The following is a 20,679-nucleotide window of genomic DNA, read 5'->3' as shown; positions in this document are numbered from 1 at the left end:
ACACACACATGTTCTTAAGACTTAGGAAAAATTTGGAATGCAAAACAGCTTGGCTCTGGGAGTGTGTGGCTGGGAGGGCAGGAACCAACTGTAGCTGAACCTGGGCTCCCTGGCTGCCCTCTGGGCTGCCCAGTGTGTGGCTCTTCTGCTCATCAGTGGGCATCAGGAAGATCCGTTCATTAAAAACACAGCCCTGGCCATCCTCACCTTGCAAACAGCTGTCTGCAGGATGGCATCAAAGCCGCCCTCGGGGGCATCCAGGTTGCCAGAGATGCGCTCCTTGCTCAGCTCCTGGCTGAAGTCGTAGATGTTGCTGGTCAGGCGGATGACGTTCTTGAAGGAGAACGGGGAGTCGGCGTTGGGCCAGGGCTCACGCAGCCTAGGAGAGATGGAACCAGGGGTCTTGTGTGGGGCAGGAGCAAAGGGATGCTGGGGTGCAAGGAGAGGAGGTGTGGGGAGAGTCCCTCAAGGGAAGTCACGGAGCTGAGCAGCTCAGCCACCAGCACTGAGAGGGAGAAGGGATGAGGGCAGAGATAGAGGAGAAGACAAGCTGTGCAGTCTGTTGTGGCAGAGCAGGGAAGGTCTGAAAGCAGGGGATGACACTGCTGGCATTATCACGGTGCTGCAGCAAGCCCTGAGGGATAGGGAGACCACGGAAGACACGGGCAGTGAAGGCAGAGAGATGGACGGAGGCTCTTGCACTGCAGGCACTGAGAGCCACAGAGAAGCAGAAGGCACTTTCCACTCCCTCTACTCCCACCTCAGGGACCCAAGGGGCTCACTCACTTTTCGGGTCTCATGTCTGTCTGAGGGGACGAGACTTTGTCCACAAACTTGCCAAATCCGATGGTGTAATTGGAAGTCAGGTTTTGCAGGAAGCCCGCTGGGAGGAAAGAAAGGGGGAGACTCAAATAAACAGATGCCTGTGAGCTCCCTGCTCCAGGGAAAGAAGTCCTTTTGTGGGCATCTTCTCTGCTGGTCAGTTCTTAGATAAGATTCCCAAACTGTCATCTTTTAAGATCTCTGGGGTTTTATAGGCCAGAAACCCACACCCCCTTTGGCAGCTCCAAAACTGGAGCTCCTGCAAGAGCACCCAGCAGGTTCAAGACGCCAAAGGCCCTGTACAAATCAGCTCTGAGAGGCACCAGCCTCACGCTGGGCTGGCAGGGGAGAGCATATGTGAGGATCCCTGCAGGACCAGAGAGACATCCCCACACGGGGCTGCACAGAGCAGTGATAATGAGAAGCTCTAATTAAAACAGACACCTCTCAGCCCACTGCCAGCTGCTTTCCCCTCTCTGGCGCTGGCAGAGGACTCGCAGCCGCAGGCAGGAGCAAGCTGCCTGCCTTCATCAGCACAGGAGCAGGCTCCCCTCTTCTCCCAGCTCTGCTCTCACCTAGCTGATGCCCCATGCTTTTGAGGTTGTCCAGATCATCAGACATAGAGTAGGAGAAGTCCATGAGGATGTAGAGATCCACAGGGCTCTCCTTGGGCTGGAAGACGTCCATGACAAAGCTCATCTCCTCCCCAGCCCGCAGCCGAATGGACATGGCCTGGGGGGACACCTGGGTCCTCTGCAGGGACGTGTTGATGCTGGCATTCTGTGAAGAAGAGTGACATGAAGGGGATGGACTCCATCTCCAGCGTGGGTGTGACGAGGAGGAGGCAAGCAGCAGAGAGGTGTGTGGGGAGTGCAAAGGCAGGGATGAGCACGCTCCCCTCCCTCATGTACTGCCCAACAGCCTCCCCCAGGTGTCCAGCCAGGCACCTCCTCCAGAAGGATGTGAGCATTTTGCTTACACGTGCTTTGTCTGCAAAGTCACCCCGGCCTGGATCAGGACCAGCGGCCCACAGGTCCACCAGCCAGGGAAGGCATTGCTTTTGAGTAGACCCTCAATAAACAGTATCTGGGCCTTCTTGCTGAAGACTCTAGAGGAGGATGGAGGATGTGAAGGACCCCTCAGGAGAGGCTGAGCACGGGCTGTGTCCCCAGCACGCACCTTCAGTGTCCTCATCTCTCCCTGGGTGTACACGATGTTGGCCTCGCCGCAGCCTGAGCGCAGCAGGTTCTCCCGCAGGTCACATCGTGGCTCCTCAAAGCTCTGCCAGGGAGAAAGAACAGCCTCAGAGCCACAGACAGCACCAGATCCACTGTGAAAGGGGGAAATAAACAGGGCAGGAAGCAGGGTCCTGTGCCAAGAGCATTATGAGCTTTTGGGAGCAGGAGATGGGCAGAGAGATGGGGACGAGCCTCGCACAGAGCCAGCAGCTGAAATGTGACCACCAGTGAGTTACTGGGCTGTGTGGGATAAAACTCTCCCTCCACCCCTTGCACACCATGTTTCTGGCACAGTGACATTTTCTGATAAACCCCTGTACTGCTGCAATTCTGCCCTGGACCCCCCTCCCTCCCCATTTTCCGCACCAAAAGGAAATCCACATTTCAGTGCTTCCCATCCAGATGAGAAGCTGGATCCAGAAGCTGCCTCTGCTCGTGTCCCTCTCCCACTGAGGGTGGTGGGATCCCTCCATCAGCAGGCTGGGAAGGGGAGCCCCAGGCTGCCCTGCAAGGTCTCACCTCGTCGGTGCAGAAGGAGCAGTCCTTATCCACACGGATGCACTCAGTGCAGCTCTTTGCCCGGGACAGCACACAGCGGTTATCTGTCAGGAAAGATCGGGGCATCAGGGATTGGGAAAACAAAGTGAGCTGTGGGAGGGTGTGAGAAAGGCTGATCCCATGGAGAGAGGGAGGTTGTGCCTGGTTAGTGAAAACTGGCTGCAAAACAGCAGCGGGGTAGCAAGAGTTGGGCCCCAAAACAGCAGGAAAAGCACCCAGCAGGTGTTATCCACACGAGGACTGGTGTTTCTGGAGCCCAGGACAGGTACACACAGTGTCCAAGGGGAGGTGGCAGACAGAGCCAGCACGGCTCCACTCACTTTTGCTCCATTGGCAGAGGCCGGTGGCGCAGAGCAGGGACAGGAGGAGCAGCCTGGCACACGCCCGTGGCAGCACATTCATCCTCTTCCTCCTGAAACAAAGGGATCACTACATTGCACAGAGCCAAGGGATGGAAATGGACCTGGATATGACCGGGGCAGCTCCCACAGAGCCCCTTCCCAGCCCTGCCGGGGTGGAACAGCCCTCACATCCCAGGGAAGCCAAGGCTGGAAGCATTTGCTGAGCTCTGCAGGGCAGGGCATGAAAGCAAAGCCAGGCATCGAAAAAGGCTCAAAATTCCCAACAATGCCACCCCTGTGCCTGGAGTCAGGGTACCCAGCTCGACAGCAGCAGCACAGTGCAGGCAGCTGGAGCACAGGAGGCTCCTGGCCAGAGCCCAGCACCATCCACACGTGTGAGCACTGCCCAGGCCAAGACATTGCTTTTCCTGGCAGGTTAGGGAAAAAAAAACCACGGAGGAAAACAAAGCGACTGTCCACATCTCTCCCCAAAAGCAACACTGACCCCTCCCTTCAGCTATTTCCTATCACACTAAGAGTTTCCAGGATGGTCAAGCCAACAATAAAAAGAGGGTGAGGCCTTGGGAAATGCCAGGCTTGGAGTTTTGGGAGTTGTTGAATGAATCTGTGGTTTTGAGAGCCTGGCAGCTCCCTTTTGTCCTGTCCAGGGCAGCAGGACTCCTTGATGGACACAGAGGCCAAATCCTAAACAGAGTGAACCATTCTCCCTGCACCACACGTGACTGAGAAAACAAGAACCTGCCACCCAGAAGTCAGCATTTGGATATGGTAAACAAAAGGGACAAAGCTGGAACTCGAGTTCTGCAGCTGCTGTGCCAGAGGTTCATTCTGGCACCCAGCAGGGCAAGTGAGAGCAGTCAAGGAAAAAACACTGTAAAGATACAATTAAAGCATCTCCTTTCTGGAAGATGCAATTGTGAAATATAAAATGTGAATGAAGCTACAATTGTCTTGTAGCTTCTTGCTGTGTAGCCCTGACTTTAAAATGAAAAGAATGTGAAAACCACTTAAAACAGGGAAAGGAAACAGGATTAGTTGTTGCGTGCAGTAACAGTGTCCAAGTTCCCTGAGGGACATCCAGCACACACAGCAGTCACCTGGAGACTCAGCTACTCACAGCCTGGCCTGGGCTGCAGGGAAACCCCTGGAAAGACCCAACCTGATCTCGGCAGCACCAGATCACACTTGGCCTCTGCCTCCTGCATTGGCCACTGCAGCCAGTGGAATACACTGAATGCAGCAAGTGCTGTGACACAGGGCTCAACCAGCCCAGCATCGACACCACAGGACATCTCCCTTGGTAGCTGCACTTGGTTCCCTGTGACTGTCACTGGATACACAGGCAGCAGGTGACAGGACATCAGTGTCTCATTCATCCTGTCAGCCGTGCCCAGAGGGATTTATCAGAGTCATTAATGCCCAGTGGCTCAAACGTGAGGAACACGGGAGCCTCAGGGCAGCATCTCTGCAGGGAAACCCCGGGAAGCTCTGCTGTTCCTCAGGACCCATAGCCAATGTGCTGTTTTGCCAATGGGCTGCTTTTCTGATGGGTAGAAGGGACCAGCTGGCCAAGGGAACTCCTCTGCTTCCCTCCCTGTCACACTGACTGTCCCCAGTCGGGCCCTTTGCAGGTTTGGCTTAGGGTGGTCCCTGTCCCTCCAGGCCAAGTCACAGTGCTGGCTCTGAGGCCAACATTCCTCACTCTGGACATGCCTGTGACCTCCTTCAGTGACAGTCCTCACACCAGCACTCGCTGGCAAACGTTGTGTCCCTTGCTACCAGCACAGGCAGACTTTGAAGCCAGGAAAATCCCTTTTTCCCTTGTTCTGCCCCAGCCTAGGGCAGTGCTACGGAGGCGTGGGGAGGTGCCAGTTAGAGGTGGGATGAAAGGGTAGGGAGGAAATCCTTAGAGTCCGTGGAAGGAAAACAGTCAAAAACATCACCTGGGCACTCAGCAAATCCCATCTCCCACCATGGCATGAGCCACAAGGAAAGGACTGAGTATGAGACCAGACTGCTCAGCTCCCAAGGACCTAATTCCTCATCCTTTAATCACCAACTAGGAAAAAGTCACCAAGGAACAGACAGACACACCCTGGGCCTCGGGCACATAAATTGCCATCATCTCTTTTCAAGTGCTGAGATAAAAGGCCATAAAATCCTGCTCAATATTAACGTCCTGTTGGCCTGTGAGCCTTCAGCCTTCAAGGATTTTGCTGGGCAGATGCCAGCAGGCCGGGTGCTGGTGGCACAGAGCATTGCCACCACAGGAATGCAGCCTGCAATATTTGTGCAAAAATACGGGAGCGGCCACCCCTCGCTTTCAGAAGTGTCCTATGGAAGGGAAAACGCCACTTTCACTTCAGGAAAGCTGCAGGATTTGGTTGGGTTTTCATGATGACAGCAGCAACAACAACAAAATCTCTTCAGTAGTGCAAAAACAAGGAGAAAGGCAGAACAGCTCCTGGCTGCACACAAACTTTCTACCACTTCCCAGACCTGCTCCAGCATTTCCTCCTGGTCTCCTCTTGCTCCCCCAGCCTTTGCCCTGCTCCTCAGCACAGCCAACAAACCTGCTCCAGGACTATGCCAAGAACCCCTCAGTCTGGAGAAGCTGGGGCTGGCTACCTCATCCCCAAAAATCCAGGCAATGCTCCGAACAAACCCCTGGTGCAATGGGACAGAGGACAGGGCTGGAGTGGCAGACTCCAGGGGGAGAGGGAACAAGGAGGAGGTTGTGATGAGCCACAAAGCAACAGCAGGAGCCTGGTCCCAGCTGCCACGTGGGGGACACCCGGCAGGTTGGGACATGGGAGCAGGAAATCGGTGAGTTCCCAAGCACAGCCTTTCCTCCCTTGGGTGGAATTGCCCTTTCCATGGCTGCAGCCATGGGGGCTGTGTGGGGGACTGACCCTGGTGCACGGCATCAAGGACCATCCACACATCCGTGTGTGCTGGGGATGGGCACTGCAGCCACAGCCCAGGGGATGGGGGACACAGCTCATGTTCTCTCTCTCCTCTGCACCTGCAGTGCCACAAAACTGCTGGGACCATGCTCCAAACCTTGGAAATTATCAAGCCAGGCCCCCAAAAAAACTCCCAAAAACTCGACCCACAAATCAAATCATCATTTACACAGAAAATCATACCGGTCTGGTTTTGTTTGCCTTCCCCATCCATTTCCCCTCCTTCCCCAGCTGGGACACTCCATGCAAGCGTCTCCGTTTGTTGTTTTCAGCTCCCAGGTTGAGCTCCAGACCCCAGACACAGCCCCCAGCATCCCCCAGCCAGGGACAAAACACAGCAGGACCCAGCCCAGGGACCCACCTGGAGCTGCTGGGAGCTCTTTGTGTGCTGTGGAGGGCTGGTGGCTGTGGTACCACCTCCTCCCTCTGCCCCCGGGTTCGGGCAGGGAGGAACCCCAAAGAGCAGAGAAGGAAGGGCAGGACCCTGCCTGGGGACTGCCCAAATGCCCGCACAGCCCCGGGACCCTCCCGTTCCCTCCATGTGCTCTTCCTGCCACTTTCTCTGCTCCTTTGGCCCAAGACACTTTTTGCCTCCTTCCCCTGTGCGGGTGCTCTTCATCCCCCTTTTCCCCCACCTAACCCATGCCTGTCAGCCCCCTCACACCAATCCTCCTGGCCTTTTTCCTATTCCCTGTCCGTTTCAGATCCACCGATTTGCAAATACCCCAACACCTGCAGGTCAGCCAAGCCCACCCTGAACCCCCCACTTCCTCCTGGCCTTTTCCTCCGGGAACCCCCCTTCCCTTTCTCTGCCCTTGCACGGGCAGCCATCAGCTCTAGAAAACAACCCCGGTGGGCTCCGCGGGTCGGAGACACCCACAGCCCCGCTGACCTCGCACACTTTCACCCGTGAAAGCTTTCCCTGGGTGCCAGCTCCGAGGCACAACAGCCTTTCCCCCTGGAACTGGGCTGAGGGACAGGGCAACCCCCGAAACCTCCAACAGCCTGTCCCCAAAGGGCTCGGCTCTGCCGTCGCACCCACGGCACCCCCGCCACCGCTCCCTGACCCCCACCCAAATACCTGCGGAGACAAACCCCGACCCGTGCAGCCCCCAGAGCCCTGCCCGGCCACGAGCGTTGCCTTTCCCAGCCAGCCCAGAGGCACGGGACAGTGTCCGACAGCCAAAAACCGGGGGAAAAACAGAGGGAACAGGCGGGCAGGGGCTGAGCCCCGCGCTCCGTGTCCTGCCCACCTGCCCGCGCATTAATTCACTGCCCGCTTCATCAACGCAGCAAAGTTCAAGCGAACTGGACACTGCAGAGCACAGCTGAATTAACTCCACAAACCTCATTAGCGCTGGGTCTGACTCAGAGTCCAAATCCTCTGCCGCAGCCCGAATAACAGGCACCCACACACCAAGCCAAGAAATTCTTCCGAAGGCAGAGGGGGAACGTGCTGCTTCGCTGCTGCAACTTGATTTCCAGCTTTGGGCTTTTTTTTTTTTTCCCCCTTTTTTTTTCCCCTCCCTCCTCTCTATTTTGTGTCCCTTTTCTCTTTCCGGTTAAACGTCAACTCCTGGTCCGGCGGGGAGTGCAGCCAGCCCGCGATCCCACATAACTCCCTGCAGGTTCCTGTACCCTCCAGTCCAATATCCACTTTGTTCTCACTCCCCTCGCCCTCCCGAAGGGCTGGCAGGGAGGAAAAGTGGGAGCTGCGATAAATGAGATTGGATGCCAGGTGAGGAGAAGTTTTATCCCAGCCGGGAGGGAGGAGGGGGTGCCCGTGACGCAGGGCTGGCATTCACTGCTCCCTCGCACACCTGGCCGGGCAGGAACAGCTCTCTGGACCCTCCCTCCGCACAAGCACCATCCCACAGGAAAAGGGCCGAGCGGGACGTGGGAAGGCGTGGAGGGGCTGCTCGGCTTCACTTCCCCGCTCAGGGCAGAGCTGAGGGAGCTCCCCGACCTTCCGTGCCAGGGGTTTTTCCTCTGAATTTCCCCCTGGCACGAAGGGGAGGTGTCACCCTCAGTGCCCAGGTAACTCCTTGCTGAAATACCAGGTAAATTCCTGCCCCGACAACCCGCAAATGGCGAGCTCAGCCTCGGTGCTTTGCTTGCAGAGAGGATGGATCTGCATCCTGCTTTATCCAGGGCATGGGCACGGCAGACCACTCCTCACTTGCAGGAAATCTGCCTCAAGAGTCAGTGCAACCCCTTGCAGCACCTGCATCCCACCGTGGTCCAAAGCTGCAACGAGCAGCAACCCCACAACTGATTCCAGTCCGTCTCCTGAGCTGGATCTAAAACCCCTTCCCCAGTCCAAGGAACAGCAGAAGAGGGTTCAGGTGAGGTTGTTTTTCTGTCCACAACACCCTTTTGCTTTAGAATCTGGGGTTTGTTGTGGCTCAGAAACACTCACTTTCTACAGAGCGGAGCATGCATGTCCTGGAGCAGATGCAATGGCAAAGGCTGCATTTCAGCTCCCTGATAGATGCTCACAAGGAAAACTGAATCCCCTGAGCTTCAACACAAACAATAGCAACAGCCAGATGAAAAAATGGCACATTTCCTGCCTGACTTGGAGATTAAAATTACGAGCAGGGCAATTTTGCCCTCCTTGTTATCATTGTGGGGTTACAGAGCCTGCTGCTCACCAGAATTGATCGAAATGTGAGGAGCAGGATTCCTTTCACTACAAGAAATTAGGAAGCTCAGATGAATATATGCAAATTGCCTTAGCCCCGGGATAAAGGAGGATGTGCGTGTGCCATTAAAAACTACAGCAAGTGGGAAACAGGCAGGGGTGCAGGGGAAGATGGCCCGGGCAGTTAAAATCTGGCATTTCCGAGTTTCCCAGCACATGACTTGGCAGCCCCAACCCTTTTGGAGATGTGATTTCCTAGATTTAAACAAAAGTTCTGAAAATGAAGGAGGTTTGCTGTTGTTTTTTTAAAAACACATCAAGACAGCGACTGCAACATGAGAGCTGGGACATGAGACAAAATAAAGGCAGAGCAGGACTAGGCTGTGGTTGCCAGGTGCTGGAGCTGCTGGTGAAGAGCAGATTGTTCCCATGGAGGGGCTGAAGGCAGAGGGTCCTGCTCTGCCTCAGGGGTCGCAGCTGCAGCAGATGTTGAACACTGCAGATGAATTAAAACTGGGCTTCAGCGCCCAAGATGGGAGGGGAGCTTGTGCTGGTGCTCACAGATGTATCTGGTCACCTCACCCGGCCCTGTCCACCAGCAGGGCCCAGCTCCCACTAGCCCCACTCCACCTCCCACTGCTGCAATTTTCCTCTTTGATGTAAGCAAGGCTGCCACTGCAACTGAAAAAGCCAATTTAGGCTGCAGCAAGAAGCGTAATGGTAAAAAACCCAGTTATTTTCGTGATGGATCCCTAACAGGAATCCCAAAGCCAACCAGAAAAGCTCGTGAGCACCCACCTTCCACCACAGTACTCGGTGTCCTGACTTTCTGGATGTCCTCCTTTCTCCACCTGAGATGGAGAATGTTTATGTTGGCTCCTGTAAAGGATCTCTGGTCTCACCTGCAGACCCTGACAGCCCCAGGGCTTCCTGGCACCACCTGCCTCCCCTTCACCCCTGCAGCCTGGAGCAGCAAGGAGGGACCAGCTCCTTTCAGCGTTTGCAGCTGGGAGGAGAAGGCCAGTTGCACCCTCTGGGTGCTGCCAGAAGAGCTCAAGATGCCAATTTTGCACCTTTCTTTGAAACACGTCCCCCCAGCACCTAAGAGACCTCCAAGCCCATGGAACATGAGTTTCCCCAGAGCTGTAACTGGGCTGCTTTTATGTTTGCAGGGCTGATAAAGGCACTTTTCCAATATAAAGGCAACTCCACTACCAAATTTTTAGGGCAGAAAAGCAGAGAGGAATTAGAAAATCTATGTAAATACTCAGAAGAATGTAAAAAGGTTTTAACTTCATCTTGGTTTTTTTTTTTAAAAAAAGGGTGTTTTAAGAGTTGTCTTTCAGGCAACTTCTCCAAATTACTTCCAGCAGGGAAGAACACCTGGTGAACTCAGGTTCTTGCCTTGGTTCCATACCTTGCTGTCCCTGCCTGCTGGATCAGGCTTTTGCCCCACAAATTTGCTGTTTTTAAGAACAGGGAACAGGGACTTCAGAGGCAGGGTCAGCAGATTCAGTGCAGATGGCTCCACCACAGCTCACAGCCACATTTGTAGTGAACCTCTCACTTATAAATCAGCGATTTTCTGCTGTGGCAACATGGCCTAGAAATTTTTGCCCTAGGAGGGAAGACAAGTAATTTTATAGCTCACATGAAATTATTGCTCTCTGCTGAGACTATCAGTCCAAGTGCCAATTACTGATAATTACAGGTGATTTCAGGGTTAATTATTTTCTTCTTTTTTTAATGCCACGCCAGCTTGCAACACAGCCTTTCTTCTTTCTGTCCTGCCACCACCGTGTGCCTGGAGACAGCTCTGGGGCTTTTTCTAGGTCTTTATTGAGCAGTTACAGCCAAAATCCTGCTGCTGGAGCACATTCACCCCCTTTTAAAATTCTGTAACAACACACATTGCTAAAAGAAAAATAAACACTTAATCCCATCACTGCACTGCACACTGTAGTGACAATATCCTGCTATGTGGCTTAAATAAAAAGAATGTGTAATAAGGTATTATTAATGTACATTAATGTGCACATAATTTATTGCACTAAATGGTGCTTAATATAATTCCCAGTGCAATTAAAAGTGCCAGATGAAATCCTGCCATACTCTCTCCCTCAGCCTTTCCCCCAAGGCAGCATTAACTACACGTGCCCCTGTTCTCCAGTGGATGTTCCTTGTCATGAACATGTTCCTAAAGGAAAATCTCCTTGCTGAACATCCCTGATGAACGTTTGCCTCTGGGACAGAGCGGCAGCTAAAGGGAAGTGGGACACAGAAACAACGCCAGAGGAGAACATTAGTGAAGGATCCAGGATAAAAACTCAGCCTGAGACAATCCTAACACCCATCCAGGGACAGCAAGGCCTTCCAGGGATACATCAGCACCTCACCCAGCTGCCAGAGGTGGAGCACACACCGATGTCTTTTATGTGAAAAGGCAAAACCTTTCCTTGTGAAATCCCAGAGCTCTGCTGTTTACCGGCAGCAGAGAGCACGAGCCTGGCCCCAGCCAAAGACAAGCTTCAAATAAACAAAGACCAGCTATTGGAAGTCATTGGTGTCCATGGTTCTCGCTTAGAACAAAAGGAAGGAAGTGGAATATAAACAGTCCGAGGAACAGCAGCCCAAGGAAGGCTCAGGGGTGGAAAACTGCTCTGTAAAAGCCCTGCAGGAATGTGCTGGGGTAAAGCTTCCCCCTAAAAGGGAAGAGGAGACTTTGGTGGAACCTCGCTGCCCCTTCAGGGGGTCTTGAGCCTCCACAGCAATTTATTTATTTAAACATTTAACATTAGACAGTATTGGGGGGCCCTGCTGAGAAGATCTCCATTTCTCTCTCCCTCTCTGGAGATATTCCAGAGCTGTCTGGACACAACCGTGTGCCAAGTGCTCCAGGAAGATCCTGCCTGAGCAGGGAGGTTGGGCCACTGTGGTCCCTTCCAGCCTCACCCATCCTGTGATTCCCTGCAGGTACCAACTCTGGGCTGTCCCAGGCTCACACCATTTCCCAGGAACAAGCTGCTCATATCCTTTGATGACTCTCTGGGCACATTACAAAGCCCACCTGTTTGAGGGGCTTCACAAGAGCTACAACTTCTCCCCTGCAAAGGAGAAGAGCTGGAAAGGAGCTTGTGCAGGTGTTGGCTGCAGCCATCGCCTCCCTCACTGCTGGAACTGTCATCAGTAAAGCCTTGGCATGGCCCAAAGCCTTGGCAAGGTAGACTCTTTCTTTCATTTTTTGTTCATCTCAGTGCATAACTGCCCTAAACCAGACAGTGCAGCAGCAATCCAACTAAAACATAGCTTCAGGTGCTCCCATTCCACGGTTTGAGGTGGGGCTGGCAAGGGCTGCCCTCCCCACCTGCTCCCTCAGCCCGGCAGCGCCCAGTGAGACAGAAAATAAAAGCGAGCCCTGAACACCCAAAATCCCTTCCCACACCAGCATCAAAGGAGGGCAGATCTCTAAAGCACAACAAGCAAATAGGAGAGAAAATAACACCTCAGGGCATGGAGGTGGGAGACGACTTCAGAAGGGAGAGGGAGAGCAGAACCAACTCTGCCAAGGATGACTTCATTCCTGCAGCTCTCCTGCCTCTGCTGAGGCACAGACACAGACTTGAACGTGGAGTTTCAGCTGAGACAAAGCTCCTCGAGCTATGAGACATCCCTGCTTAGGAAGGAGATAAGCAGAGAGAAGCCCCGTGGTGTTCAAGGAGCAGAGATTGTAATTCTTGGACTAAGGAAGGATGAAGCTGGGACTGGTTTTACTCTCCTGGGTAAGGGTTAGCATCCCTTTGGAAGGAGAGGTGAGAATGAGTATCTACAGCTTTTAGAGTCACAAATGCAGCCTGAGCATCGCTGTTGCAGCAGCACAAGGAGCTTTTTCTCTGTTTCAGCTCTGAATTTGCCTCAGTGCAGCTGGGGCACAGCTGCAGTTCCTGAGGGCTGTTCAGCACACAGGCACTGGCACACTCAGCAGGTCCCTCAGCAGGGCTCTCACACAGCCAAAGCTCCAAAGCAAACGAGTCCAACCTCCTGTCTGAGGGCTTCAGGCCATGGTTCCCAGGCCAGGAGGGATCCTTTTCCCTCAGGACATCACCCTTGTGTGCCTGACATTCCCTTCACCTTCTCTGGGGCACTGATGCACCACAGCCCAGTGCAAGTCACCAACCAGTCCAATCCTGTTCTCAGAGCTGGGAAAAAGGCTTTTCCCTCAGAACTGCAGTTTCCACCAACCTGTGTAATCCATCTATTACATCCAATCCAACATGCACGACAAACAAGAGCAGTGAGTTATTGGCTGCAAGTTTGTTATACAGGGGTTGGCATCCTCACTCCAGCTTTTTGGAGAGAGAAAAAAAAACCCAAACCCAAATCATGCCTGTTGCAAGCTGCTTTCTCCACTGCAGACAGCGAACACCAACTCCTGGGAGCTCAGGAGGGAACTGCCAGAGCACAGCCCACTCCTCCAGGTCTCTTGCAGAAGCTGTTACTGCAGGAGTCTGGAAAATGCTGCTCCAGGAGCCTCACGGCAAGTCCATTCAGCAAAGCTCAGGGAGATTTCTCCTCATCCCTCATGCAGCAGCATCAAGCCCCTGTGATCAGCATTTTCCCATCACTCCAGATGCTGGACAGTGCCACTCAGTGTCACTCCCTGCCTGCCAGAGCAAAGCAGGAGCTGAACCACCACTTCTCAGATCTGATCCTAAAGCCCACAAAGAAATCCAAAGGTTTGGAATGACTGTGGATGCTGCAGAGCAAGGAGGAAGAGGCCCACGGAAGGGGGAAGGGGTGAGGTGCCAGGATGTGTGATATGAATAAGATACATTTAAACAATGTTCAGTACCTTCTGTAGTGGGATTCAACCCCAGGAACTCCCAGCAGTTGCCCTGTCAGTGGATTAACTGGTAAGGGGATTAACTGGTATTTTTCCGTGGTGCTTGGCGCCTAACCAGCGTCAAACTGCCACAATTGGTTAATTAATGTGGTCTCGTCAGGCTCTCCCAGTTTGTGCCTACCACCAGTGACAGTGTCAGACGGGGCAGAGCTGTTACTCCATAGGATGGGGACAGAGTTAAGGCACCTTTACCAGCTTGCAGGAGCCATGTCAGCAGCCCAATGCAAAGTAAATTAACAGAGATGTTTCCACCTAACTATTTTCACGCCTTTCAATATTTTATGCCTTTAAAAAGAGCAGTTCCACCATCTCCCCAAGTTCCAATGCTACAGTCACATCTGGTTTATCTCCCATGAGCATTCCTGGATACACAGACACTTTTTTTTAAAAAGCTTAAATGACTGCCAGGACAGTGTGTTTAACATGTTTTAAAATTGTCTAAAGCCAGGATATCAACAAGCAGGATATCGACCTGTTATTTCTACCTTAAGTCTCCATAAATGCAAAATCTTGATCACGAGTGACCCAAGCTACATAAAAAACTGGGGGGAGGAAAAAAAAAAAAAAAGCAATTCCAAACCATTGAATTCTCAGAAACTTACACTTTTGGTGATTTGGTAACCATCTGTCCTATCACTGCTTATACATGAGGACAAAGAGGCTCTGGGTAGAAATTTAACTTTAAAGAAATGCAGACACATCAGTGACATCAGGGTTTTTTTTTTTAAAGACTTTTCGATTTTTATACAACAAATTTTCAACTGAAAATACTTTTTCACAACAGTGGAGCAAGCAGTAACTGCCATGTGTGCATTCACAGAATATCACGAGCTAAAACAAAGACGGACAACATCACAAATAGGATCAGACACTCTCCTCTGCTTATCTGCTGTCCAACCTCATTCCGTGGCAATAGAAGTGTTTTCTGCACAGGTCTTTGCAAGTGAGTTCACAAATCAAACCTCTACAGCTTGAGGGTTCTGCATAGAAATCTCCATCCCTGTGAGATGGCAACAGGATGTTCCAGCACAGTTTCCTCAAGAGTTCAACAGTTTCACACGTGGTCACTAAGATCTACACAGAGAGCACAGGGTACAGGTGTCAGTGCTAGAACAAAGAGTGAGCCTACACTCACTGATGTAGTTTGCTTCAAGTCTCTGCTACACATCTGGACGTGGACACTGAGTGGTTTTCTCTGCTTCAACTCCCTCAGAACTGAGCTGGCTCTGGAGGGAGGCACCTACACAGGCTGCAGGCAGCCCTGAAGCACCACCTGGAACACACAGGGGTAACACTGACAGTCCTTCACTGTTTGCCCTTTGAATTTATTTTCTTTTTTCCCCCTAAACCAAACTTGCAAGTAGGTAAGACCCCAATGCAGTAATTGATAAGCAAACTTTTACAAGCTGACTCCAGATACCACCTTCCTCCAAGCACAACACAGGCAGCCTGCTTCTTCCCCCAGCAAGCAAAGGCAGAGGCATGGTGGGCAGAGGTCCATTCCTGTGGGCACAAAGCTGGCATCCTGCTCCTGCCCCCAGCCTTCCAAAGGGGAACCGTGGGCTGCTTCAAAGAATCTTGTCATGGTTTACCAAAGGAGAAAGCCACCCTTCCCTTCCAAAGACAATGGCTTCAGTGACAAACAAGTCCAAAACACCAGGCCCAGCACAGCAGTCACTGCTTGGCCTTTTTCACAATGGTGCCCACAGCTGAGATCACCGTGGTTTTGGAGCCACTGGCACTGGTTGTCACTGTGACAACACCTGGCAGTGTTGCAGTGGTGGTGAGGATGGTGGGCTGAGCTATCGTCGTTACGGGGATGGCAGAGTCCCACTTGCTCTTCCTCTTCTGGGCATCTGTGAATTTGATTAAACCAAGCAAACAAGGATTAGCATTACGTTAGAGGTCACCAATCCCTTCTTAACACCCTGGCTTGTCAACCCTTAATATCCCACTGCTTGACTAGACAGCTTCCCCTCACATTTATTTCAGGATACACTGGCAGTAAATGGGGAGGAGGAAAGGCAACTTTTCTCTTGGGGTACCAGGAGTCAAAGTAGAACTCTAGACCTGAAACTCCAGCCAAAGGGGAGACAGGATCACTCCCTGCCCCAAAGCAGATTTAATTTCAACAGAGCACACACATCCCACTTGCTCAGCTACAGGCACAGGACACACTCATCAGCCTCCAGTGGTTTGTCTCCCTTTCCCTCAGTTTGCAAGGCAGGAGAATGATTTCCAGTGTCTCCAAATCTTGAGATGTATCAGTCCCAGGAATACTCTACAACCACAGAGAGCATCAGCTTTCTTGACCCACTAATAAGTCTCTTCACCATCCCACCTGGCCCCAGTCTTTCATTCCAGAAGGAGAGCCATGGAATACAGGGACTAGAGGAAAGCCAGTTCAACACCCCTTAGAAGAAACACTCTCTTGCATGACATGATCATTAAGGATCCTTCAAGGCTTCAGGAAGCACTAATCCCAGCACTGCTGCAGCTTAAGGGGTACATGCACAACCATTCCTTACCTCCCACAGTGGTGCTGGATGTTGTGGTGGTTGTGGAAGCAGCACTTGTTGTTGTCCCCTTTTTAGTGCCAGTCACAAATTCAATCTGGGAAGGGAGAGACACATGGGAGAAAGGGGAGAAGATAAAAAAAATGAAGTGTCAAATAGCCTTTTTTTAACCCACACCACCTCTCTGTTTTTTAAAAACAGCTTTAATGTGATGTAAGGCATTGGATTGACCTCTGAGCTGCCCATCATGCAGGAAGGAAGACACAGACTTCAGGCCATGAGAATTAAGGATTCCTGCAACCCAGCTCCTAAGTCTGATACTATAAAAATGTGTTTGTCAACTGGTAGAGGCACAGGATTTGATACAGCTCAGACAGGATAGATCCCGGTTATTAAACACTATATTTATACAGTTAGAAATTCTTTTTCCTTTAAGGAACATGCAAGGCAAGTCCTTGCTTGCACGATTTATTGCGACTGCATCACAGCAGGAAACCTGGCAACAAGAGCTCCAACAGCACTGCAGCCTCAGAACTGCAGATCTGGGCAAGGGCATGATCAGATACCTGGGCTACTGTGCAAAAAACCAAAACAAGCAGCAAGACACAGCATGCACTGCACGAAAACCCCTCCACACACTGGAGATGGAAGGAGCCTTCTGCAGCTTAGACGGCAAATCTCTAACATTAGACATGTTCTAATGCCAGCCACTGGCTTAAAGGAAACACAGGAGAGGAATAAAATCTCTTCCAAAGCCTGTGTTCTTTTTGGGGCATATAGAAGAATAACTGGGCTTGTCACAAAATGCAAGTTAAAACAGGCCCAGCTTTTCTAGAAATTTGATGCAACAAGGCAATATCACAGAGAACAGAAAACAGGTACTGTCTCACACTGAGATACAGGGAGGAAATTAAGCTTTAACTAGGCTAGGCACCAAGCAAAAAGTCGTAAATTAAGGAAAAAGCTGTTCTTTATTCATATCTTGCCTGTATCTGACTTACTGAATGCCATTTTTAGAGCTCTGGTTTAAAAATACTGACAAAACAGCAGGAAATCCACTGGAATAAACAACCTATAAATGGACCTATAAAGAAGGGCAAATAACTTGATCTGTGCAGTTTGGAGAAAGACATGCAAGAAGAAATGGGAGAACTGGGATAAACCAAGCAGTTTTAGCACAGAAACAGCAAAGCAGTAGAATGAAATTCAGCAGGGAAAGAAACAAAAGCCCTGCACCTGCATCTCTTTAGGTTTGGAGTACCTTGGTGCGTTCCTTCTTGGCCTTCTCCAGTTTGTCCATCTCGATCTTCTGGGCTTTAGCTGAGAAAGAGCAGAAGATGTGAAGCACTAAGAACAGTAGAATTCCATAGTTCTCACTCATTCACACACTTCCCATCATAAAAAATAGATGCAAATTCTATATAGAAAAATTAAACTGCCATGAAAGTGACTGCTGCTTTTTAATCAAAGCATTGCAGCACTAATTTAATGATTTGAGAGATGAAAACATTGCAGAACCAATTTAAATGAAAAGCCTTTCCAAACTGATGAAGCATCAATAACATTCAGGCACATCCAACCAGAATGGAGTCATTAAAGAGCAGCATGTGATGACTTCTCATTTATACAGAAAGTGAAGACTCCAGTGCAGTTAATTAAGTACAAAACACAAAGACCTAAGCTAGCACAAAAAAAAAAAAAAAGAGAGACTTCCTGGAATTACCTAGTGCCTCGTAATATGAATCCTCTGACCAGCCATGAGGATCAAACATGTCCTGAAAAAAAGAAATAAATCAGATTAGGGCTATTCCCACAGAAACACAAAACCCAGTGCAAAAATGTTTTAAGTATTTCTGTTGTCTGATGATAATCAGAGGTGACAATGATAATCATCACTGACTTCTTTCTCTATCCCAGTGACACAAAGATCCCATCAGACCTTCTTTTATGGGACCATGTTCTGGTGTGAATGAAGAAACAGCTTTGAAGCTGGGCTAAGTCATGCGTTTTTCTGCTACTCAGCTTCTCTCCCCCTCAAGGAGTTCCATTCATACCTCCACCCTTCAGCAGTTTCTGTGCAGAATCCTTGTAGCAAAGGTTGAGGCACTGAGGCTCAGCGCCACACAAAAACGTTCACTTCAATGCAGAGGCTCAGGCTGAAGTTGCCTTACAGGACCTCTAAGCAAGCAGGCTTAAGAAAGCCTGAGGTGAGACTTTACACCTCCATGTTATCTTTTACTCACTCCTTTTCCAGTCAAAAGCACTGCCACTCACCTTTGGATAATTTGTACCAAGTTCATCAATGGAACAAAACTGGATCAGCTTTTCATAGATGCTGCAAAGGAAAAGCAAGAGGTCAGAACAGAACCAGGGAGGTAGAAGGGAACAGAAGTGTTTCAGATGTGTCAACAGAGAGAGGTTCTCACCTCTTCACACAAAGTGAAATGAGAACCTGGGAAGCTACACCTGTTATGATGGATGTGGCACCCCATTATCCAGAATATTTCCTATTCCCCAAAACAGTCACATCTTCTGAAGTACTTCATCCCAAGCCTTCACATTTAAAATCTAACCAACACACCAACTCCAGCTGCTGCTTTACCAAACACAAAGAAAAGTTTCACTGTTTCAGTCACAAAAATGAGAAAGACAATTTGCAAGCAGTAGTCCTTCCTGTTTAGGATCCTCCTTCTGCTGCAACTCCAACAAAGAGGAAAATTCCTCAAATTTGCTCCGTGGTACTTTAGTCACATATGAAAAGATGGTGGCTCACCTGGGGTTGCGAAATTCCTTTTTCCTCTGGATGATGTAGTTCATATCCATGCCCTCTTTCACTTTCCTCTCATACAGCTTTTGAATTTTATCCTAAAGGAGAAAGATTACAGGGTGAGCCAGGATGAAAAGGAGCAGCACACCAGCTGACGACTGTACATGTGGAAAGAAGCCAGCTGAACCAGTGACCTCCTTGAATGGAGCTAGGATTTCACCTTTACACCAGGGCCAGGCTGGTTAGGAGACACTTTCTGCCTGAAGGTCTGAAGTACCTTCATGAACTGTCTGATTGGTAAAGGAATTATCTTTGCACTTACTGAAGGCCTTGGTGATTAAAGATCTGCATGTAAGGCACAGACTCCTCCTTCCCAGTCTGTTGTTTCCCTTTACAGCCACGACACAGAGAAGCCAATTCTGAAATCCAGAGGTTCTCCCACAACTCACAGTGACCACCAACACCCACCTGCAGCCTCAGGTGTGCACCTGAGAAAGAGCTGCTGGGCTACACTGCCCACAGGGCAAAGCTCCTGCTCATCTGTTACCCAGGCAGAGCCAGAGCCAAGTTCTGCTGGAGAACTAAACCCAGTGTGATCATCAGGTATTGCTGGGGATGCCCACTGGCAGCCAAATGCTCTCAGGAACAATGTGCTCATAAATCCCTGCTTTGGTGCCAGTCAGATGGAATCAGCTTCTCTTTGCACATCACCCACAAGGCACAAGCCCCTGCAAAAGGCAACTTAACTGACTCAGGTTGCAGATGTCAAGCAATCTACTCTCCAAAAAGGTTAAAAGATTTCAAATCAAACATGATTTTTTTTTCCTCAGCAAGGTGATGAAAGTACTTAAAAGTATTCCTACTCTGGTGATGGTGAAGCAGAGGCAGAAGCTTTCAGACAGAACAGAGAGTTAAGTGGTCCGGCTAAAATACCCTCAGTAACTTCTGTCATCTTTTCTTTTTGACAGGAATTTCTCATCTACAAGAGGCACATAAGAACAGAGGCTGGGCCTTCAGTCTTTCAGGATAGGAGAAGCTGAGTCAATTTTCCTTTGTTGCTTCTGGATAAGTCACTTCATGTCTCCCTCCCTGGACAGTCAAACACAGAGCTGACTATTGTCTAAGGGCTTGCTGCAGCCTGAATAAAGGAGGATTGTTAAGAGCTGATATGAAACTCAACAACCTTTATAAGATAAATTTTCATCAGGATCTCACAAAATCAGCAAGAGGAAATTACACAATCTCCACGTCCAGCATACACATTGTGAGGTTTGAAGGAACAACTGCAAAAAAGGTGAATTTGGGGAGTAGAAATGATTGAATAGCTGTTCCCTTTTATCCCCTCCCCACGGAGTAGCAATAAAGTTCCTGAAGTCCACAGATGAGCAACTACTCAGTCAAGTTTATAAGAAGAAATCCTCTGTTTGGCAGAGTTCAAAACACAGTTTATCAGAGGAAAAATCTGACAAAAGAGCAAACCACCAGTGAAAAGCCCAGAACATTTTGCATCTCTAAAGAACAATCCCATCTCCTTGCTCAAAGTGCTCTAAGATGTGGTTTGACCTGCCAGCAGAGGACAAGCTCCCCTTTGATTTAACACACTAAACTGCTGTCAAAGGGGAAAAATTCTCCTTTATTCTGTCTGCCCTGTCAAGCTCTGTGCATTCCTCTGCAGTGTGTTAGACCTGTTCATCTATGTCAGTAAAATGCTCCTACAGCACAGGTTTGGGTGTGGCCAGGTACAGTGTGTGGAGAAGAAGAAAGCATCATCTGGTTGGTGAGTCACTCTGAATCACCACTGCACATTAGGGGCTACTTTATAGAGAAGTCCAGGAGTAATTCTTTACTTGTATTTCTGTTGGGCAGAAAACCAGAGTTAAAACTCAAACGTGTGTTAGGAGACAGC

General features: G+C 50.3%; 2 protein-coding genes across 6 annotated transcripts in view; both read right to left on the bottom strand.

Annotated features, from left to right (window-relative positions):
- The window catches only part of ITGB4 (integrin subunit beta 4), a 28,874-nt gene extending 21,106 nt beyond the window's left edge, over positions 1–7,768 (bottom strand). For 2 of the 4 annotated variants that reach the window (XR_006016731.1, XM_042032549.1), the window contains exons 1-7: positions 7,294–7,768; positions 2,939–3,030; positions 2,580–2,662; positions 2,002–2,103; positions 1,398–1,602; positions 787–883; positions 208–379 (exon numbers count right to left, since the gene is read on the bottom strand). Coding sequence is in view for 3 of the 4 variants with exons in the window: in XM_042032549.1 (XP_041888483.1) it covers positions 208–379; positions 787–883; positions 1,398–1,602; positions 2,002–2,103; positions 2,580–2,662; positions 2,939–3,030; positions 7,294–7,298 (756 nt within the window). In the remaining variant the exon portion in view is untranslated. The remainder of the gene's footprint in view (positions 1–207; positions 380–786; positions 884–1,397; positions 1,603–2,001; positions 2,104–2,579; positions 2,663–2,938; positions 3,031–7,293) is intronic. The other 2 variants (XM_042032550.1, XM_042032551.1) reach the window with 1 other exon arrangement.
- Positions 7,769–14,194: 6,426 nt separating this feature from the next.
- Positions 14,195–20,679, bottom strand: part of LOC121666693 (SAP30 binding protein) — a 29,972-nt gene continuing 23,487 nt past the window's right edge. For both annotated transcript variants that reach the window (XM_042032561.1, XM_042032562.1), the window contains 6 exons: positions 18,780–18,871; positions 18,281–18,341; positions 17,730–17,781; positions 17,268–17,326; positions 16,019–16,103; positions 14,195–15,346 (listed from right to left, as the gene is read on the bottom strand). In XM_042032561.1, the coding sequence (XP_041888495.1) occupies positions 15,165–15,346; positions 16,019–16,103; positions 17,268–17,326; positions 17,730–17,781; positions 18,281–18,341; positions 18,780–18,871 (531 nt within the window). In that variant the 3' untranslated portion in view covers positions 14,195–15,164. The remainder of the gene's footprint in view (positions 15,347–16,018; positions 16,104–17,267; positions 17,327–17,729; positions 17,782–18,280; positions 18,342–18,779; positions 18,872–20,679) is intronic.

The sequence above is a fragment of the Corvus kubaryi genome, unplaced genomic scaffold (assembly GCF_017639235.1).
Source record: "Corvus kubaryi isolate FWS band 111438036 unplaced genomic scaffold, C.kubaryi_AGA036_p1.0 37353, whole genome shotgun sequence".
In the NCBI taxonomy this organism is placed as follows: domain Eukaryota; kingdom Metazoa; phylum Chordata; class Aves; order Passeriformes; family Corvidae; genus Corvus; species Corvus kubaryi.
This window is presented reverse-complemented; position numbering and strand designations above follow the sequence as displayed.